General features: G+C 40.4%; 2 protein-coding genes across 12 annotated transcripts in view; one reads left to right on the top strand and one right to left on the bottom strand.

The window, feature by feature from the left end:
- Window positions 1-697: 697 nt before the first annotated feature.
- Window positions 698-16,548, bottom strand: wdr5 (WD repeat domain 5). 3 transcript variants are annotated; one of them, XM_028602587.1, is made up of 14 exons: window positions 16,490-16,548; window positions 13,287-13,390; window positions 12,987-13,095; window positions 12,007-12,080; window positions 11,347-11,436; window positions 10,349-10,438; window positions 10,095-10,178; window positions 9,096-9,151; window positions 7,989-8,035; window positions 5,867-5,942; window positions 5,628-5,661; window positions 3,814-3,888; window positions 2,785-2,872; window positions 698-1,844 (listed from the first exon to the last, which is right to left on the bottom strand). In XM_028602587.1, the coding sequence occupies exons 2-14, from the start codon at window positions 13,362-13,364 to the stop codon at window positions 1,744-1,746; spliced, it is 1,002 nt and encodes a 333-aa protein (XP_028458388.1). In that variant the 5' UTR covers window positions 13,365-13,390; window positions 16,490-16,548; the 3' UTR covers window positions 698-1,743. The 3 variants fall into 3 exon arrangements, with proteins under 3 accessions (XP_028458388.1, XP_028458387.1, XP_028458386.1); XM_028602586.1 differs by lacking the exon at window positions 16,490-16,548 and adding an exon at window positions 15,642-16,081; XM_028602585.1 differs by lacking the exon at window positions 16,490-16,548 and adding an exon at window positions 14,689-14,884.
- The window catches only part of LOC114571563 (bromodomain-containing protein 3), a 16,969-nt gene continuing 12,382 nt past the window's right edge, over window positions 15,494-20,080 (top strand). For 3 of the 9 annotated variants that reach the window (XM_028602584.1, XM_028602583.1, XM_028602575.1), the window contains exons 1-2: window positions 15,515-15,770; window positions 17,151-17,501. In XM_028602584.1, coding sequence (XP_028458385.1) covers window positions 17,307-17,501 — 195 coding nt within the window. In that variant the 5' untranslated portion in view covers window positions 15,515-15,770; window positions 17,151-17,306. The other 6 variants (XM_028602578.1, XM_028602582.1, XM_028602580.1 and 3 more) reach the window with 4 other exon arrangements.

The raw sequence follows: 20,080 nt of genomic DNA, 5'->3' as shown, positions 1-20,080 counted from the left end.
AGAAGCAGCTTCTCAGCAGTTTATGGGATCTCAACAAAAAAAAAACTAAAGGGATGAAGTAAAATAAAAAAAAATGAAAGGTTAAGACTTTAAACCCTCCCAAATGTGCGTGTTGCTTGGCAAATTGTATGTTGAAAACGTGTAATCAGGAAAAGCTGAGCTTGTGACACAATCACTGCTTTCTTTGTTGCATCGACGGTAAAATGTTAAAGAAAAAGAAAAAAAAAAAAAAAAACACTTGGAAAAATGATCTATTTTTGTACAAAGGTAATTTTATCCCTTGCTTGTGTATTCTGTGTCTCCCCCCCTTTTTTTTTTTTTCTTCTGCGGGCTGTTGTATACGTTGTGTAATAAGCTTATCAACGAGGCCATTTTCAGATTGAAAATGTAAGTGTGAGGAATTGTTGGTTTTGGCACCGCGGTAACTGTGTCGCCTTTACTTCGCCGTTTCTTTCAACCTGTCGCTGCAAAGATGGGAATGTCTTCTTTCATTTTAATTTGTCAATTTTTAAGGAGATGGAATTTTGTCATCTGTTCTTTGTGGGTTGTTCTGATGTTCTATCTTTGATGGACAGAAAAAAAAAAAAATTATTAAAAAAAAAAAAAGTGAGATTGACTGCTGTCGGTTGATTTTGTGTAATGTTCCAAGATGCATGTTTAAAAAAAATTTAAAAAATCACATTCACTCACGACTTGGTAACATGAAACATACAAAAACTGGTTTTATTAAGTCGCAGGTTATAGCTGTCGAATGCAAACATGTATTTCCACAAAACTGCAGGTTAGCTACAGAGGACATGACGCTGCTGGCTTCCTGAGCACAACTACAGGAAGAGCTAATCAAGCACAAGAGACCAGAACAACAAAAGAATCAAAGCACAATATGTACAGCTCCTAAAACACTAAATAACTGCATTTGGTCACTGTCAGTTTTTTTTTTTGTGTAACTGTCAAACTATATCTGTGGTATCATACATCATTTTTTCTTGAGACGTTTCTCTTTTTTTGTTGTTCACGTCCTTGCCCAACACTAGGTTTGTTGCCCTAACAGGACTTACAAACTCTGAATATATCTCCTTACATGGCACACCGCGCACACACTTGAGATCTGGCATTGGATATTACGGAAAAAAATTATAAAAAAAAAACAATAGCGGTGCCATTTGAATAAATAAAAGCCACAAGGATCCTTAGATTTAATTCCTTTTTTATACCTAATGCTTGATGTCAAAGTTAAATCACCCTGACGCCATTTAGACAACACTACACAATTACACGGACAAATTAAAAAGGCAAAAGAAATCGTTGAAGAGCCAAATAAGCATTACATTTATTGAAAACTACTAGAAATGCGCGTGTGGGAGTTGGTACGGAAGCTGTGACATCAGAGTTAATGCAATGTCAAAAAAAATAAAAGACTGAAGCACCGGAACAGAGCATCAACATTGTAGAGTATGACCAAAGTCTCGGCTTCCCTGTGGAGGCAACGTTGACACACACACACACACACACAGAGTATGTGAGATGGGGCCTCTGGTGTGGGCTGATGTACTGTACGTGGCTCGTGGCTCTCGTTTGGTTTCTCCTTGCTCAATTTCATTACCTGAAAGCCCTCTGCGTCCCACAGGAGCTCTCTGTTAGAATAAAAGTCCTCTTTTCTTACAACAAAACATAGAAAGAAAATGTAAAAAAAAAAAAAAATCAATGGCCCAAAATAAAAAAAAAAAAAAAAAAAAAAAGGGCTTAGCAGTCGCTTCTCCATAGCTTGATGGTTTTGTCATTTTCTAAAGCCGCCGACGCGATGATGTTCTCTGTCGGGTGGCAGGCGGTCGAAATGACAACGTCTGAAAAGTAGAAGGAAAATCAAAAGGTTGCTAAGAACTGCACGACAACTTGTAGAAACCTTACAAATATAATAATACAACGTATTCACACACAGACCCACAAATACTGTATATCTAGGTCTTAAAGGTCCCATGACATGGTGCTCTTTGGATGCATTTATGTAGACCTTAGTGGTCCCCTAATACTGTATCTGAAGTCTCTTTTACATAGACCTTAGTGGTCCCCTAATACTGTATCTGAAGTCTCTTTTACATAGACCTTAGTGGTCCCCTAATACTGTATCTGAAGTCTTTTTTATATAGACCTTAGTGGTCCCCTAATACTGTATCTGAAGTCTCTTTTATATAGACCTTAGTGGTCCCCTAATACTGTATCTGAAGTCTCTTTTACATAGACCTTAGTGGTCCCCTAATACTGTATCTGAAGTCTTTTTTATATAGACCTTAGTGGTCCCCTAATACTGTATCTGAAGTCTCTTTTATATAGGCCTTAGTGGTCCCCTAATACTGTATCTGAAGTCTTTTATATAGGCCTTAGTGGTCCCCTAATACTGTATCTGAAGTCTCTTTTATATAGACCTTAGTGGTCCCCTAATACTGTATCTGAAGTCTCTTTTTATATAGGCCTTAGTGGTCCCCTAATACTGTATCTGAAGTCTTTTATATAGGCCTTAGTGGTCCCCTAATACTGTATCTGAAGTCTCTTTTATATAGACCTTAGTGGTCCCCTAATACTGTATCTGAAGTCTCTTATATAGGCCTTAGGGGAACGCATATTAATGTTAAAAAACCTCAAAGTGAAATGTTCATGCCATGGGACCTTTTTAAAAAAAATCTATTTGCTTAGTGAAAGACAGCAGACGTCTGCGTTAGGACAAAGGGTTTAAGCATGTTAAGACTTCGACGTATCAGTGCTGTCTGTGAGCGTGTCTTCCTGTACCTGTGTGGCCCTGAAGTTTCTGCACGATCTCTTTCGTCTGCAGGTTCCAGATGTAAACCATGTTGTCCTCGGAGCCGGACACGATCCACTGCAAGACAGCGGCCATTTAGCTTCAGCTACCATTTAGCTGCACACGGCGGTCCCAATCATTTCAAAAGCGTGAAGTTTGTGTATTTATATGTCACGCTTTTGAAATGATTGGGACCGCCGTGTGCAGCTAAACGAAGGAAACAAATCATCATCTGTTAACACTCGCACGTGCTCGTAGATTTCCGCGGGGTCTTAAAAAGTCTTAAATTCGCACCAGTATTGAGTTCAAGCTACCTCTAATGTTCTTTTTCTTTTTGATTCCGTGGCGCTGTAGTTCTGTCAGGCTAGTCCAAATAGAATGGCGCTGTATTACAACTACAAATGGGACCAACATGCACAACTTATATTTCAGCCAATCAGCTTTCGTGTTATAAGTCTCTTTTGGGATTGTACAACTAGGGCTGGGCGTTATGGAGAAAATCAATTATCACGATATTTATGACCAAATACCTCGATATCGACACCGCAACGATATTGTAGTGTTGACTATTGGTGCTTTCACAAAATATTTACACAATGAGAGTTTTGATAAATAATCATCAGTCATGTGGATATAATGACTAAGTGGGTAAAGGCAAACAATAGAACAGTTACAACAGTCTGGTTAGTTCAGAAAATGACATCACTTTACTGTAATGCAGCCTTTAAAACCAGGAAAAGACAACACTTATGCCATATTACAATATCCAAAATCTAAGACGATATCTAGTCTCACATCACGATATCGATATATTGCCCAACTCTATGTACAACAGACATAAATCAGATTTTATTCTTCAGCTACGGGGGAAGTGCAGGTTTAGTGATGCTTGGCTTTAAAAAAATAGTTGAATATAGGGCTTAGTTGGCGTTGTGACGAAGGTCTTACATTTCATTCATAACTGTCTTAAAAAAGGTCTTAAATTTGACTTGGTGAAACCTGCAGAAACTCGGTCTTACCTTTCCACCGGTGACGGAGAAATTGGCAAATATGCAGTACTTCTCGTTTTTGTGGCCGGTGTAGGTTTTCAAGCACTGGAATGTCGGAGGAACAATGCAAAGTTCATTTCTCTGGGTCACACGGTCAAAACTAGAAGCACCAGCAGCAGACGCTTATTCAAGCAATTCACTAGTAAACACACGTATTCTAATTCGGCTATCCTCTTATGCAACTGGACTCAGGAAAAAGACAAGCCAGGGGAGTGAGTTGCGACCTGGTATATTTAACTACATGTGAACATGAGACATTATAGAGAGGCAAAGGTGACCCCCGGAGACCTTGTTTCAAGAAAATATACGTAATGTATGTAAGTAATGAACAGGGCTCTTCGCAAACTAATTATATCAATTATACAAAAATACAATTTCAGCTGGGCTTTTCCTACTATGACGAGTCAAAATGTCTGCTGTGAAAAAGGTCCATCGTAGGTTCGTAGTACCACTGTTTTGTCAACGTGACATCATGACTTCGCGTTAACGTACACGTCACTTTCTTAGCTGTTTGCATTTGGAGCTATCCGCGTGTACAACGGCACGGTTGGGTTTCGGAAACGTGACACACGGGACACGATCCCCGCTCTCCTGGGTGAAAGTCCCGTTGTTTGACCCATCCTCCACCCCGATCAACGCGGATTTTCCGGCCTTTCATACTAATCGCTACGGCGTCAATTCACACGCAATCACGAGGTGATGTAAGTCAACGGAGGCCAAACGGCGCTGAAGAACACGCTACAAAGCGATTATGCGTCACGGTAGCACGGCAGTCTGGTTTTGTGTGAACCCGCTCTGTGAACTACATCTCTCGTCTCTCAACACAACACGTGTCGCCTCGCTCGCCAGCCACATGGAACGCCATCTGACTTGCTGCCTTTTGGCCGGCGAAGAACGCGCGAGACCCGAGTACCGGGCCATCCCCGTACCAAACACACCGCCGTCGGAGCTTCAGCGAGACGTCCCTTATGCGACTTTGGGTTGAGTCAACATACACGCTCCTTTCCTAAAGCCAGATGGCGTGTTATTTGTACGCATTTTGAGCTATCCACGTGTATGTCTACGCTGTATACAGCAGACGTAAACATACACGCGTCTTATCGCGAGAACGTGCCGAACTATCGCGAGAACAATGTCACACACGTATAAAAAAAAATTACAAAAAAAGGTTGGGTTTAGGAAAAGAACATTGGAGAAGGCCACACGCAGGACGCCATTCCGGCTCTCCTGGGTGAATGTCCTGTATTTTACCCATCCGCGGACTTCCGTCCTTTCATACTTCTCGCTACGGCGAACATTCACACGTAACGTAGGTCAATGGCGGCCGAACGGTGTTGATAAACACGCTGAAAAGCGATTATGCGTCGTAACACGCCAAAACGGCATCCATACGCCACGTGATGAGATCAGTCTGGGTGAGTAGTCCTTCTGATTACGGATTTTCTTAGTCTTATACTTATATAATATTATACTATAAGAGTTTGAAGACAAACGGAGACTATCTGGACCTTCAGAATTGTCTTTTTCTAAACTGAGGAACATCATGGCTCAATTCAAACAGTTCTTTGTCTCTCGCCATTCACTATCGCGCTCATTCTTCTGAAATAAGGTCCCGTGGTGGTCCACCGGAAGGCGAGGGGGGGGGAGGGCTTTGCCTCTCTGTTGTAAACATTATTTGCAGCCTTTCAAAAAAAATCAAAAAACAGACGCCAAGAAGATTGTTTCTCTATTTTCAAATAAAAGAATAAAATAGTAATTGAAAGAGTGTGTGAACAGCTGCTTACCTTTCCTTTGCTGTAGTCCCACAGCTTCAGCGTGCTGGAAAGTAAACACCAATCCAGCAGTGCATGGGTTAAACACGCAGCATCAAAACAACCCCATAGTCTTTTAATCCTACATTCATCATGTACACAAACTGCAGCTGAGGACAACTTTGTGTAACTAGTGCGCTATGAGATACCGCCCTCTGCTGGCGAAAATCTAAAAACACAGTTCCCTCCAGTGCAGGTGCGTTAACACTCACTTGTCCAGTGTGGCAGCCAGGATGTATTTCCCGTTGGGGGAGAACTTCACAAATGACACAGGAGGGTTGTCGTCATCTGACAGAGACACAAACAACAGGAGGCCCGCGTCAGCGCACAAACCACAACTCAGCGCTTTTCTAAACAGGGCTGGCAACCACACGATATACGTTTTGATATTTCGTTTCTTTTCGCGCGCCGTGGGGGGCGATTCCACTTGTATGGCGATTTTTTCATTCATTGCGATTCGATACTTCTCCTTCTTTGAACGGAAATAATAGTTGAATAATACACTTCTAGAGGCAATAAATCATGAGACGTTTCTAAAAACTAATTGTTTATTAAGAAGAATGCACATCACGTGTCAGTCAGATATTTATGCTGGGTTCGTGGACATCGGAGAAACATTTTTGCCCAGTGAAAACATCACCATTCACGTCACTTCCTGTGGGAAACTGGGGCTGGATTTTGCTAACAGAGTTTCCCAGTTGGTGACGCGTTGGTGACAACTGACGTTTGATGTCGGCGACTTTGGTTCACTGAACATATTTCCATGACAATAAGCAGTTTATTGTGGACAAACGACTCTGCCAAGAAACATACGCAGACATAACATGTTTCAAATTATTCATAAATAGGCCAGTGTATGAATAAAAACAAAAAATAACCTTATCCGTGTCCTTTCCCGTACGTTGTCCATGTGCTGTTTAGAGCTGGGCAATATATCGATATAGTGATATGAGACTAGATTTCGTCTTAGATTTTGGATATCGTAATATGGCATAAGTGTTGTCTTTTCCTGCTTTTAAAGGCTGCATTACAGTAAAGTGATTCATTAGCAGACTGTTGTAGCTGTTCTATTATTTGCCTTTACCCACGTAGTCATTATATCCACATTACTGATGATTATTTATCTAAAATCTCATTGTATAAATATTTAGTGAAAGCACCAATACTACAATATTGCTGCGGTATCGATCGAGGTATTTGGTCAAAAATATTGTGATTTTTGATTTTGTCCATATCTGCCAGCCCTAGTGCTGTTTCTATGCTTGCATAAGAAAACAGCAGCAGATCTTTTGTTATTGTGGCCTCCATGTTTTCACCCACCTGATGCTCTAGGCTATGGCCAACCGTTGGTGGCAGTCATGCAGCAAGTTGTTATGCCAAACCCCAATATAACAGAAGAAGAAGAACACGCATCCCCCGACCATGTGAACGCTGGCGGAAAAACTACGTAACCACGGGGGCGGTCCCTGTTATTCCCAGGTGGCATGAACGCAGCATTATTTCATTTGTCAAAAAAAAAAAAAAAAAAAAAAACAAGTACATAACATGGATTTTTCTGATGTCGCTCTGTTTTGCCGGAAAATGATATGTCGTACCGTAGAACCAGAAACGGGGATTGGACGCTGACTTTTTTGCCAACTCGGCAACTAGGCATCAGCTTTGTTGCTGGAATTGACGATACGGTTGCCATGTTTTATATTTCGAGCAATGCATTTCTTATGCAAGTATACCACACATTTTAATAATGAAACAATTAGAGAATGGCTTGCAATATCATCCCTCTCAAACAGGGCTGCAACGGCTCACGCTTCGGAGTCATCGATCGGATCACTGTTTGAAACATCAATATCGACTTCTTTTTAAATACATTTTCCAGTTTTAATTTGTTTTTTTATATAAAAAACAAACAAATATTGAACAGTTGGTTCAACAAAGGGGGACAACCAGAGACCACTGGTCCAAAGGGGGACAACCAGAGACCACCAAACGGTTACAGTTGAGCCCTGAGAAAATATTTAGCTGAATCATTGGTTAAAATAAATAGAAAATATTGATTCTAGGGAAAAGAATCACAATCCATCTGATTTTCTATTTATTCCCCCAGTATCTAAAATATAACCTAACACAGCATCTTCAGAGAGAATCGACATCTGATGAAGGCTCCATTCAGACAGAATTCCACTAATCAACGAGCAATAAACAATGACATCATCTTGGAACTTATTTTCAGTAATAAAGTGAATGAAAATGAGGTGAACATGTGAACAAAATGCAACAATGTCAATGGGGACTGAAGAGGGCCTTGAAGGCACCACACATGCTGGCTGATCTTACCTATGAGTGTCTTTAAACACTGGCCCGACGCCGTGTCCCAGATCCGGCTGGGAATAGAAGAAAGAACACATTGATTTGATAAGGGGTTATTATTATTATTATTATTATGACATTTCATTGTTAGGTAACACTCTAATAATATTAAATGGAAGCATGCGGACACAACCGGACACAGAACGTATTAGCAGCGATGCGAGTTGCCCTCATCTGCTGCACATTTTTAGGTTCTGTCACAACTCATATTCGAGTTTTGGGGTTTACGTTTAGTCTGAAAATGCATATCCAAATGTTTAAATGGACAGGTGTTTTTGTTCTGCTGACTGTTGAAAATCCTGGGTACACTGGGGGAAACCCTGGTGGAAGAAAGACTTTCCCTAGATCGCGCTCAGCAACACAAATACAGTATGTGCCGTGGGAAGTGTCGCCAGGCGAACCAGACCAGCTCGGATTAGTTTTAAACGCCCTCCCGAGACACGGAGACATGCACGGCAGCAGGCCTATTCGATTTGGGATGCAATTTCAACGACGCGCGTAGAGAGTTGTAATTTTTCTGCGTGCCGCGTTCAGACGCTTTAATTAAAAGATACTGAATGCGAGCATAGCATTGTCATTTTAGAATACTGGTGTTAACGATGCTAATGAGCTTTTCTGCATAGAAATATAATGAGAAAGTGGTTTATTAAATGACATCTGCTGGAACATTCTCTCCTTGTATTGCAGGCTCCGCGTGTGCTATTTGTCAAACCATGACACGGGCGTTTATGTGTGGGCCATTTCTATTTAGCACACATCCTGCACGTTTTTACTCAAGCGGCTATGAGACCCCCGAATAATCGTCTTCACTGTTGACTTTTGAAAGCAGAAAAAAAAAAAAATGGCACGTAATTGCTTGTCGCACTGTGACAAATGAGATCCATTAGGTCTTAAACGGACTGAGCAGTGATCTGCTAACGAGGACCACAGCTTGGCATTTTTCGCTGTGCTTTTTTTTTTTTTTAAATGTGCCATTACCGAGGGCAAAGATGCACCATGATTAGTGAGGGAGACAAGTGGACGTTAAAAAAAATAAATAAATAAAAAGGGGGCAATAATTCTGTTTGTCCTCACCAAAGGCCGTCGTAGCTACTGGACACGATCAGGGAGCCGTCTCTGTTGAAATGAACCTGTAAGCCGAGACACATCACATCATATTACTGTACCACGCTAGTCTCAGGTCTAGGAGATTCTGCTACTGTTAAAGGTCCCATGGCACGCTCATCTTCACGTTCATACTTGTATTTTGGGTTCCTACTAGAACATGTTTACATGCTTAAATGTTCAATTAGTTTCCTTATACTGTCTGTCTGAATACACCCGCATTCACCCTCTGGGCCCTATCTTGCACCCAGCACAGCGCAAAGCCCGACGCAAGTGTCTTTGTTAGTTTAAGACCGATGCTGTTGTCAATGTCCCGTCCAGCACCCGCGTCGTTTAAATAGCAAATGCAGGTGCATTTGCTATTTAAACGACGATTTATTTAAAATATTACGGTGCAAATCCGCCATCGCAATAGCAATGCGCCAAGGTCCAAGCGTGCCTGGCTTTTAAAGGGAATGGGAGATGACACGCTGATTGGTTTGTCAGATGTTACGCCCAAAACACACCTATGAATTAATGACACTAAGTACAATCCTTTTGTACCTCTGCGCCCGGCACACAGACCCTTTTTTTCCGCCACCAAACTAGCAAAATTGGATTTGGACACGCCCTAAAAGCGCTTCACGCCGTGTGCTTAGATCGTTAAAATAGGGTCAAAAGTCTACGACGCTCAGTTTTAGCGCCTGTCTCTTTGAGCCCCCCCCTCCAGAAAAAGCCCAGGATGCTCTGATTGGTCGGTGTTTTTCAGGCTTTCCGCATCTGTGCTCTCTGCACTGTCATTGCAGACGGGGAATGACTGTAACAACACTGTAGCTGCACTATATATATATATATATATATATATATATATATATATATATATATATATATATATATATATATATATATATGGATATACATCATAACCGTATGGAAGTCCTGGCGGCTCGTTTCAAGACACAGTTTCTGAATATGGGCTTACAAACTTACAGCTGAGACAGGGTCAGAATGAGCCGGTAATGTTTTCAAACACTTCCCGGTCTTCACATCCCATATCCTTACGCTCTCGTCGAACTGCAAGCAAGAACAAAACAAAAACAAAATAAAACCTTAAATCGCGTTTTCTTCCTCCTCCTCCTCCTCCTCCTCCTCCTCCTCCTCCTCCTCCTCCTCCTCCTCCTCCTCCTCCTCCTCCTCCTCCTCCTCCTCCTCCTCCTCCTCAAAATTAAAAGCATTGTACTCACCGATCCTGACACGATGAGATTGGACTGGGGGTTGAAGTTGCAGCAGAAGACGTAGTTGCTGTGACCTTTTAGAGTTTTTAAGCATTTTCCCTAGTGAAAAGAAAATTAGTTGAAATGTCACATTCTTGCCGGTAAAAAAATAAATAATAAAAGGTAAAAAATGACTTCACTCAAAGCCCAGCCAGCATTAGACTACCTTCGGCAAGCCAACGCTTGGGAGCAACTGCAGCGTTTACGGTGATCAAAATTTAACTTCAACAGAAACCACAGAGATGAATCGTAAAGAGTGTGCATGGATTTCATTTTCATACTTTATAAATGTATAATGTATAAATGTCTAAAGTAGACACTGTGTCAGCCCCTACTGCAGCCATTGCATCTTCTACCATTTATTTATAGTGGTTCACGCTTAGTTCGGCGATATAGTGGGCCCAAAGCATACGGATCTGACTGTACTGCCAGTGATACAGTAACTCATTTATTTTAGCCTAAGGGCTCCTGCCCATATGGACGTGAGCGTGTCAGCTGCGTGGGGTGTCCGTTTTTATTTCGGCTCCCAACAGGTCAGAGCTTGCACACTGCCTGCGTGACACGCACGTCTCACCGCGCCCATGCTAGAAATAGGACCAACGGCTATTTTTCACGCGACACGCAAGTGTGTTGGAAGCGTTTCCAGGCAAAATAGAATACGAAAAGATGTTCATATGTCATTTTGACACAAATACATTTAATAAATGACATTTAGATGTCTGAAAGTCTCTAGGTTTTGACATAAATGCCTATTTTGCCGTCAATACTGCCGATGTTGTCTTTGCTGTAATCAAATCAGTATATATTATTTCATTTTATCAATGGGAAACATACATGTGTACAGACGAGGCTAGCAGCAACAGCGCCGCCATGTCAGACACGTTTCTGGTGTGCAAAGACATAGAAAATGCCACGCAGCCAGTGAGCAGGAGGCCTAACTAAGATGGTCGATCAATCTGCTCTCTTACCGAGCTGACGTCCCAGATCTTGAGGGTTTTGTCATCCGACGCAGACACCAGGAGGTTGGAGTCAGAGGACCAGGCCACGTCAGATATACCCTGCAGGGTCAGGGGGAATGATTAGGAGACCCGTACTCGAGGTGTGGAGTAGGACAGCAAGGATGGAATCAGAAAAGGAAAAACAGTAAAACCATGCCTCACTCCCAACTAGGGCTGTGCAATTAATCAAGTTTGAATTCAGATGTTGGCTCCTACAGATCACAAAACACAGTAATTGAGAAAAACTCTTATTTTGTCTTGTTTTCTGAATGGGAAAAAAAAGAAGGAAATTTGGCAGCTCAAGGCATTTTCACTGTTTATTTGTTTAACCGTTACACTGTTTGTTTGTTTTTAATTCAACAACTGCAACATCTTTCCAAAAGTCAATAAGTATTTGTTTTAAATTATCGTGATTGATTTTTTTCTCCATAATCAAGCAGCCCTAGTGACACTGATACTCACAAATCAAATGGGCATGGTACTTCAATAGCCTTGTTCAAAATCATCCTTTTTCAAGCCCCAAGTACTTCAGATGGGTAAGAACGTATGACAAATGCAATCCCACCTATCAAACCATAACCTAAAAGCAGCCACGCTGCAGCAGTAGAGATGACCAGCTGTTAAACTTACAAGTTTGTGTCCAGATATGGTTTTCTCAAACTTGCCGTCGTACGCCCCCCAGATTTTGATGAGTTTATCAGCAGCTGTGAAGAGAAACCAAACGTGTTCAGTGTCGCGACAGCTTCCATAAAGCCAGGCTCACTACTCTAAACATTTGTTTTACAATATGGCATATTTACTGATGAAGGCAAATGACAAAATAGCTTAAAGTAGAATGTAAAGTCGTCTGCAATGATACGTTGATTAATCAATCTAAAGAAAATGAATTGGCAACTATTTTTTAAATTAACTTATTTTTTAAATTCAGTCATTCTTTTAAGCAAAACCACCAAACATTTGGTGCTTCCTTGAAGCCCACAGTGATGAAGACGTGAGACATTGTGAATGCCATTTTTTTAAATCATACATTAACTTTTAACCCTGGTGTTATCCTCGCGTCAAATTTGACCCATTTTTAATTTCTTCATAAGAAAAGTGTGTGGGGGGGAAAACCAAATTTTCAGAAAAATAACGCAAATTGTTCCACAAAACTGTCTTCACAATGAAAATAAATGATCAGCCCACTACTTTCTTTAAATTGTAATGTTTTATTTCAATTTTATAGCATTAAAAAAGAATTCTGTAAGAACTTTGAAAAAAATGACAAAAATGTCCGCAAAAGCTTCAAAATGTGGGGGAAAACCCACACAAAAACGTCAAAAAGGCACAGGAAAAAATTGACAAAAACATCGGGGGGGAAAAGCAACAAAAGTTTTGGAAAAAGACGACCAAAACTTAAAAAATAAAAATAAAAAATGTTGACCCAGAAAAACAAAAAGTTGCACGGTTGAAGGGGAAAACAACACAAGGGTTAATAGACTAAATGATTGAGAAAATAGCTGGCAGATCAGAGATAATGAAAATAGTTGTTATTGCAGCCATAATTGTTTTACCGAGGCCTATTTGTGATTTAAAGGAAACGTGACAGAGAACACAGAGGAAGAACTCACATGAGCTGGCGAGCCATTCCCCGCTCGGACTGAATTTGACAGAGGAGACGGCTTTAGTGTGGCCCGCTAATGTGAATTTCAGGCTGTAGTTTGGCTTGGCAGGTGCAGACTGTAAATGAAAACAAAACATTAAGAACTCATGTGTGAAAAAAAAATGGGCAAACATAGATTTTTTTTTTTTTTTATCCAAAAATGACATTAAAAGAAAAACATGAATGCTCCCACCATGACATAAATGACAATAAATAAAGCAATAAGTGCCGTAGCAGGAAACGCTAAAGGTATTACAGAAATCCAAACCTTGCTTTGACTGGCGGATGCTGATGGAACAACTGGAGGTTTGGTGTCCGTCTCTGGTTTCTTGTCTTCTGTTGCCATGGTGAGGAAATCAGCATCTACTGATCCTGAAACCGAAAACACAGATACTGAAATAAATGAAGATAAGGAATTCTTTAGAAGTCAGTCAGTGCTGTTACATTACACAACCAAACAAATGCATAACCAATTGCACGCAGTCTGAGGCAGACACAGCAACATGCAGGCTTTTAATTAACTATAGAGTAAAAGGAGCAGCTTTAGCCTCAACGGTTAATTTCCAGCTGTAGTCCCCCGGCCAGCTGAACACGTCCAAACATGGTTTTAAAAGGTCTGCGTTATAAGGAGACAGTGTCACATGACAGCACATTAGTGATACATTAGTCACTGATGTGAATAATGCATTCATGATTAGTGCATTATGTACATGATTTGTGCATTGTGTAATTTACATTACACAAATGTGTGATTTCAATCATTATCTGCATTGGTGGTCTTCAAATGAATTCAAAGGGCAACACAAATTTCTCCAATGGCTACTTCCATAATGCAACTCAGGTGAGTGCTGTACAGTAACGTGATATGCCACATTTAATTGACAAAATGAGCAAACTGATAGTTATGCTTATAACTACGAGTATTTTTTTTCCTATATCTAGCTAGCTAACGTTAGAAGAGACAAGTCATAACTATGCAATTTCAGGGACGGATGCTGTAATACTCAGTAAATGCTGTCTTTAAATCTATTGGCACGGGATGCATTGTTTTGCCTAGTGTTTAGCTAGATGCTCACGTTAGAATCCCGTGAACTGTGTGGCTGCTTTCTCCTGTATCTAGAACATTACGTGTAGCTTTTTTTTTTTTTTTAGCGATTAGCTAGATGGCGTTAACTGGCTTTGTTAAAGTTAAAACGACTAGCTACCTAAATGTAAAAATTGCATACAGACAGCTATGCTAAGTCTATAACTCTAGTCAGTTGTAATCAATTACAAACACGCTAACGTTAATTCGTGTTTAAGTGAAATACATGTGATAAGAACAATTATTAAACAAAGGGCAACATGGATTTTCTTCGCTGGGAAGTTCAACTCTGACAGTAACGTTAGCTAGCTAACAAGTTAAACGTTATCGCCATCATACTGTAACGTTAACGTAATGTACTTATTTCAACACTAAGGATTTGAAGTCAGACAAAGAGAAATAACAACCCAAACGTAGCTATATCAACTTGTGTAATACGAGAGCTAATACTAGTCTGACCATGTAACGTTAACGTTAGTCGTCTGCTTTAGCTACATTCATTGATGCTGTTGACAAATTGGTTGAGCTGCCACGGAGGGGCCCTCCATTCAAACAATGAGGAATCAGACATACGCCGAATACTCACAGGGATTTATTGCAGCTTCACGGTCAGATTGTTACTCCTCGTAAAGATTGGAACGAGAAATTCGCGTATTTTTTATTCAGGCGATCATGGAGAACGCATAAATCATTTGGCTTTGCTGCTAGATGTTTGCCTTGCCTGCGAGAAGCGGGGAATGTGGTGGTGTGGTGGTACTACTTTGCGCATGCGTGTCACCCTCAGAAGTAACGGAAGCCAATGAGGGACAAAGCAGGCCAAAGGCAAATATATTTATTTTGTCACTTTGGTTTCAGTAGTGGTTTTCTAGTTTACCGTGCTGAGAATGTTATTTTCTGATTTAAAATGACAGTGTGTTATGTGTACTTGGGTTAGTGATTTTAACATCATGGTAAGGGGCACATTCGTTTACCGTGGTAAAGTTGGTTTTATATTGAACGTTGGATATTCCGACACATTAGAAAAAACTCCGCTAACTCCCCTACACATTGCACAAAGCTATAAACAAAACAAATGCTATAAATCTATTATGCAGCTTGACATTTTGACTGATTCATGTCAAACGACTTTTGGGGAACTCAGCTAACTCTCCTACACTTTGCACAAAACTTCTATTTTCAAAAAAAAACATCTTTTGATTTTATAAATATTTATTGGACAAGAGTAAATCATATTTTCAAAATTAAAGATGGGTTTTTTGAGACATGAAGATGTGTGCAATGTGTAGGGGAGTTAGCTGAGTTCTCCAAAAGTGGTTTGACATAGGTCAAAAGGGCAAGCTGCATAATAGATTTTTCGAATGTGTCGAAGATCCAACGTCAAATATAAAACCAAGTTTATCACGGTCATTCGTTTTATTCATTTAGTCATATCAAATTTTAATATTTTTTCTGCTCAGGGCAGTTAGATAACGTTAATGGTACAATACGGTCAAATGTCGACAAGTAATAGACATATCGCTTTATAGTCAGCGTCAATACCTTAATATAATAGAATATCTCGACACACTCCAGCACAGTAGGTAGCGCTGTCCACCTTGGTTCACATTCCGCCAATGAAGTTAAAGGAGGAGGAGAGCACGTTCCAGGCGGACGCGTTCCTTGCATCAGGTTTGTTTTAGTTAGAAAGTTTTCAGTTTTTAAAATGTGTCGGGCGGTGCCCTCTGGAGTTAACAGGGCTTTCGTGTTGGGCCTCTGTTTGCTGGGTGTATCCTCTTTTGAATGAGAGCACCCCCTGAACTCTCGTTTCAACGTGCCTTCTTATGCAAAGGAGTTATTGAAAACTCCAGTAACGTTAGCTGTCCTGAATGTTTTTTTTTTTTTAACGTTACCTGTGACTCTCCCGTCAACCTGTGCGGAACACGTTGCCTGTGCTAAAATACGACCTCCTCAAAACAAAGCAGGACTGTCGGACTTGGCCATTGTATGTAAAATCCCGAATAACGTTAACGGTGGGCAGTATTCTTAGTTATGCTAACAACTATTTATTGTTTTGTAATGGCGACTTGCGTTTATAGGTTTTTGGCACTGGACGTTGCTTTCCCCAGCTAGCTAACGTTAACTTAAATAAAGCTAGCAACTCATTACACTAGCTAGTTACTTACCTACTAATTACTTTTGTTAACGTTAGCTTCCCACACTAAACGTTTGCACGTTATGTTAGCTTACCTTGCTAACGTAGCGTTACTTTTTTTTATTAAACCTGTCAAGCTAATTATTTATTAGCTAAGTCGTTGTCTGTCCAGCTTCAAGTCAGCTTTTACGCTAACGTGTCAATGCAAAGAGGTTAAAGTCAGTAACGTTAGGTTTATGTATTGCTATAAACTTACTGTAACTTAGGTTACCTGTGTCGCTACACAGTTTCTATGTCCGTCCTTTCTTCAGCTATAAAACTCTCTTTGTTTAATTCCCGTACAAAGTGACAATAAAATATCCACGAATCACATGCTATACTTAGATAGACAAAGCTACAATCTAAAACTTTTTCGTTGTTGTCATTTACAGTATCAATAACAAACCAAACGAATTGTTTGATACATCAGTCATCACTGGCACTCATAACACCTGAATTAAACAGTTGAAAAACATGCCAACATGGACGGACAGCTCAGTATCCTGTAACGTTAGCTGTGAATGTAGAGAAGCACCAGACATGTATTCATGTGAGCTGTTCATAAGGATAATTTCAACTTCAATTATGTCTTATGTTACATACCAAGTTAAACTTTGACAGTTTACCTTGGTATGGAGTCTGTTGTGTTTTGTCTGTGCCCGTTGTCTAAATGTAGGTGTGTGTATGGGTGTGTATGTATTTTTATTTTTTTGAGAGTCCATCCCCACCACCACTGTGCTGCATCCAAATTTGAAAGTAGTTCAACCATAGTTGCATTAGGCTACATTTTCAGTAGAGGCTGCTGGTTTTGTATTTCTGGACTATAGGAATGATCTCTGGCCCAACGCACTCTAATAGTTCTGTTTTAATGTCAACAGATCCCATTGGCTGGTATGAAAACTATGAATGAAAGGAGCCAGCAATCCCTCAGAGCATTTGATAAGCTGACAAACGGAAGCTACAGAATTCACAATGATGACAGCAACCAGCAGACGTTGATGTTGTTCACCCGTTGAAAACCAGTCGCTGCCATCATGTCAGCAGACAAGCAACCGGACCATCCACGTTTTGTGAATCCTCCGCCTCCTGAGGTGACCAACCCCAGCAGGCCAGGCCGAACGACCAACCAGCTGAAGTACATGCAGAATGTAGTAATTAAATCCCTGTGGCGGCACCATTTGGCCTGGCCCTTTCACCAGCCTGTTGATGCAGTGCGTCTTGGACTTCCAGTGAGTAGTTTGCTAAGGGTGGTACGGTTCATGAAAAAACACCCGAACCGCTCGGTTCGCTGTGTGTACCGCACGGTTCGTCAGTACACTGTTAATGTGCACTAACCTCTTACTGCCGTAGTGCCCACTTTATACACCTATGTTAAAACACTTACTGGAAATGACGAGCGGGATGGACGTGACAAACGCAACCCATGGCAGCTGATTGGACGATGGCGTCACATGGGTCTGGCTGGTCCCTAATTTCAATTGTCATGGCGGCTCGTTCAGAATACAATCTCATATTGTACTAAAATAGTTCACCGAAACGTGTTTCTGAAAACATTTTAAGCGAGAAATAGGCCATGCAGTTGCTGAATCTGTCTTCATTTCAGATTGACAAAGGTCAGTTTAAAAGATTTTCGTCAGATTTTGAGAGACACCGAGCCGACCACTCCTCAAGTGGAGTGGGGCGCCGCTGCAGGTCACGTCACCTGCAGAGATATCAAGTGGAAGAGAGGCTGCCCAGAGCTGGAGGATGCGCCAGCGTCGTTTATAGTCTGGTGTGTGGGAACATTTTGTATTTCATTTTATCTATGATGAAATAAAACAATATATAGAACTGCCACTTTGTGCATGTTTTGTACAACATGCATTTAATATGCTAATTTTAGCTATATGCTGAAGTATATTCTGGAGTGTTAAAGATTAAAAGAAAAAATAACAAGAACTGTACAGAACTTAAAACCGTGATACGAACCGAACCGTGGGTTTTGTGAACCGTACCACCCCTATAGTTTGCAAATGTTGTCAGTGTTCTTCAATTTTTTTAAAAGATGCCTTCAATCCAGCCTTTATCACAGCACATTACAGGGTGTCGTGCTTGTTAGTAATTATTGTTTTATGTATTCAAAAACAAATGAATAAATTAATGCAATTAAGAAATTGTGGACAGATTGTTAACATTAAGTACCCGTTCGCCATTTAGATCGTAGCTAACCCTGTGCCCGGATTTTGCAAGTCAAAAGCACAAGCTCAAACCCTGAATTAAACCCACATCTGCAGCTTCCATAGTTGCTTTAGAAAGTTTTAATTCTTTTGCTCTTTGTAACATGGTATTTTACTAACTGCAATTATGATTAAAAATCACTGTTAAAAGCAGTTGCGTATTTGATCCCAACCGTATTATTAAAGTTCAAATGTGTAGGAATTTCTGCCATCTAGTGTTGAGATCATATCGCAATCAACTCTCTCACGCCACGCAGTTCAAAGTACGTATTATAGTTACGGTAGCCTTCACGCTTCAAAAAGCCGGTCTCTTGCTCTTTTCAATATCCTTTTTCTGGGCAAAGAAGAAGACTGCTGTTCCTTTTAATTTGGATTTTGAATACGTGTGGTCCTCCATGTTTCCTTCATCAAATTTGCCGGGGCCGGGAAGCTACGATACCCATTAGCAGCGTTAGCAGCACCTGTGAGTTTATCATGTGACCGCGAAAATGGAGCAGTATGCCCCTTACCGGCTAACATATTTCAAGATGGCGCATGAATATGGAGCGTCTACCCCAGTTCATGCGAATGTAAAATTTCAAGCCAAAAGGAATACTTGGAATTGATGGTGGAGGTAAATATTCATGAAAAAGGACAAGTTTGTGAACGGGCAACACAGATTTTGATAATGAACAACTAAACACGTTACACACTGGACCTTTAACAACATTAAAGTAGCATATAGGCTTTGGACGCGTGGCATAGGTACATTTTTTGTACTTACTTTAGTTACTGTGTAACTGTCTGTCATCTGTCTAAAATGTCATATGCGTTTGTCTTTACTTGTTGAGAAGTGACCTGCTTTCCTCTTTTCTTTCACTGAAGTAAAACTGCTTCTAAATCCTTCAATTTCCTCAGTTTTTGTCATTCTTGTGTGACAAAGTCTTGAGTCTCGTTTATTGATCTTGTCTTAAGTTTTGTTCACCACTATTTTTTTGTTTCTCCCTTGGTTTTGGTTGTCTCCTAATCCTCATGCACACCCCATTTAAACAGCACAAGACAGTGAGTATAGAGCTACGGGAAATGTACTACTACACTCCGCCTCAATCTCATCCATTGTTTGTGAAGCCCATATACAAATAACCCTTTTCTGAAAAAAAAGGGAATTTTTGTTACTGCATTTTATGCATGACTATACATGCTAGTCAGTACCTAATGAATGACCTAATACTTTTAAGTAGGTGCTCTAATTATGATTACCTCATTTAATTAATACTACTCTACTGTTAATTAGTCCTAATTTAAAACAGTGGATTATCCAGAGTAATAATCCAGAGACTGTTTTTGAGCGAGATGTTGGTGTTGAATTGAAGTAGAATTTGGAATGGAATGGAATTCACCTCTGTTGGAGTTGGATGTAGAAATCTCTCACAACGATCTCTCAGGTGGGCAAAAAACAAACAAAAAAAACCCCAACAACTATCTGCATGGCTGGATACGTTGTTAAAGAATAATTTCAGTTTATTACAGTTGGGGTGTTAGTCACATTGCTTTGGCTATCATTTGTATCAGTTGATAACATTGTAACCACTTACATTATTTGTTGAGATCTG

This window comes from Perca flavescens, chromosome 16, assembly GCF_004354835.1.
Source record: "Perca flavescens isolate YP-PL-M2 chromosome 16, PFLA_1.0, whole genome shotgun sequence".
Classification (NCBI taxonomy): domain Eukaryota; kingdom Metazoa; phylum Chordata; class Actinopteri; order Perciformes; family Percidae; genus Perca; species Perca flavescens.
Note: the sequence above shows the minus strand (reverse complement) of the source record. Positions and strands in the feature narration are given on the sequence as shown.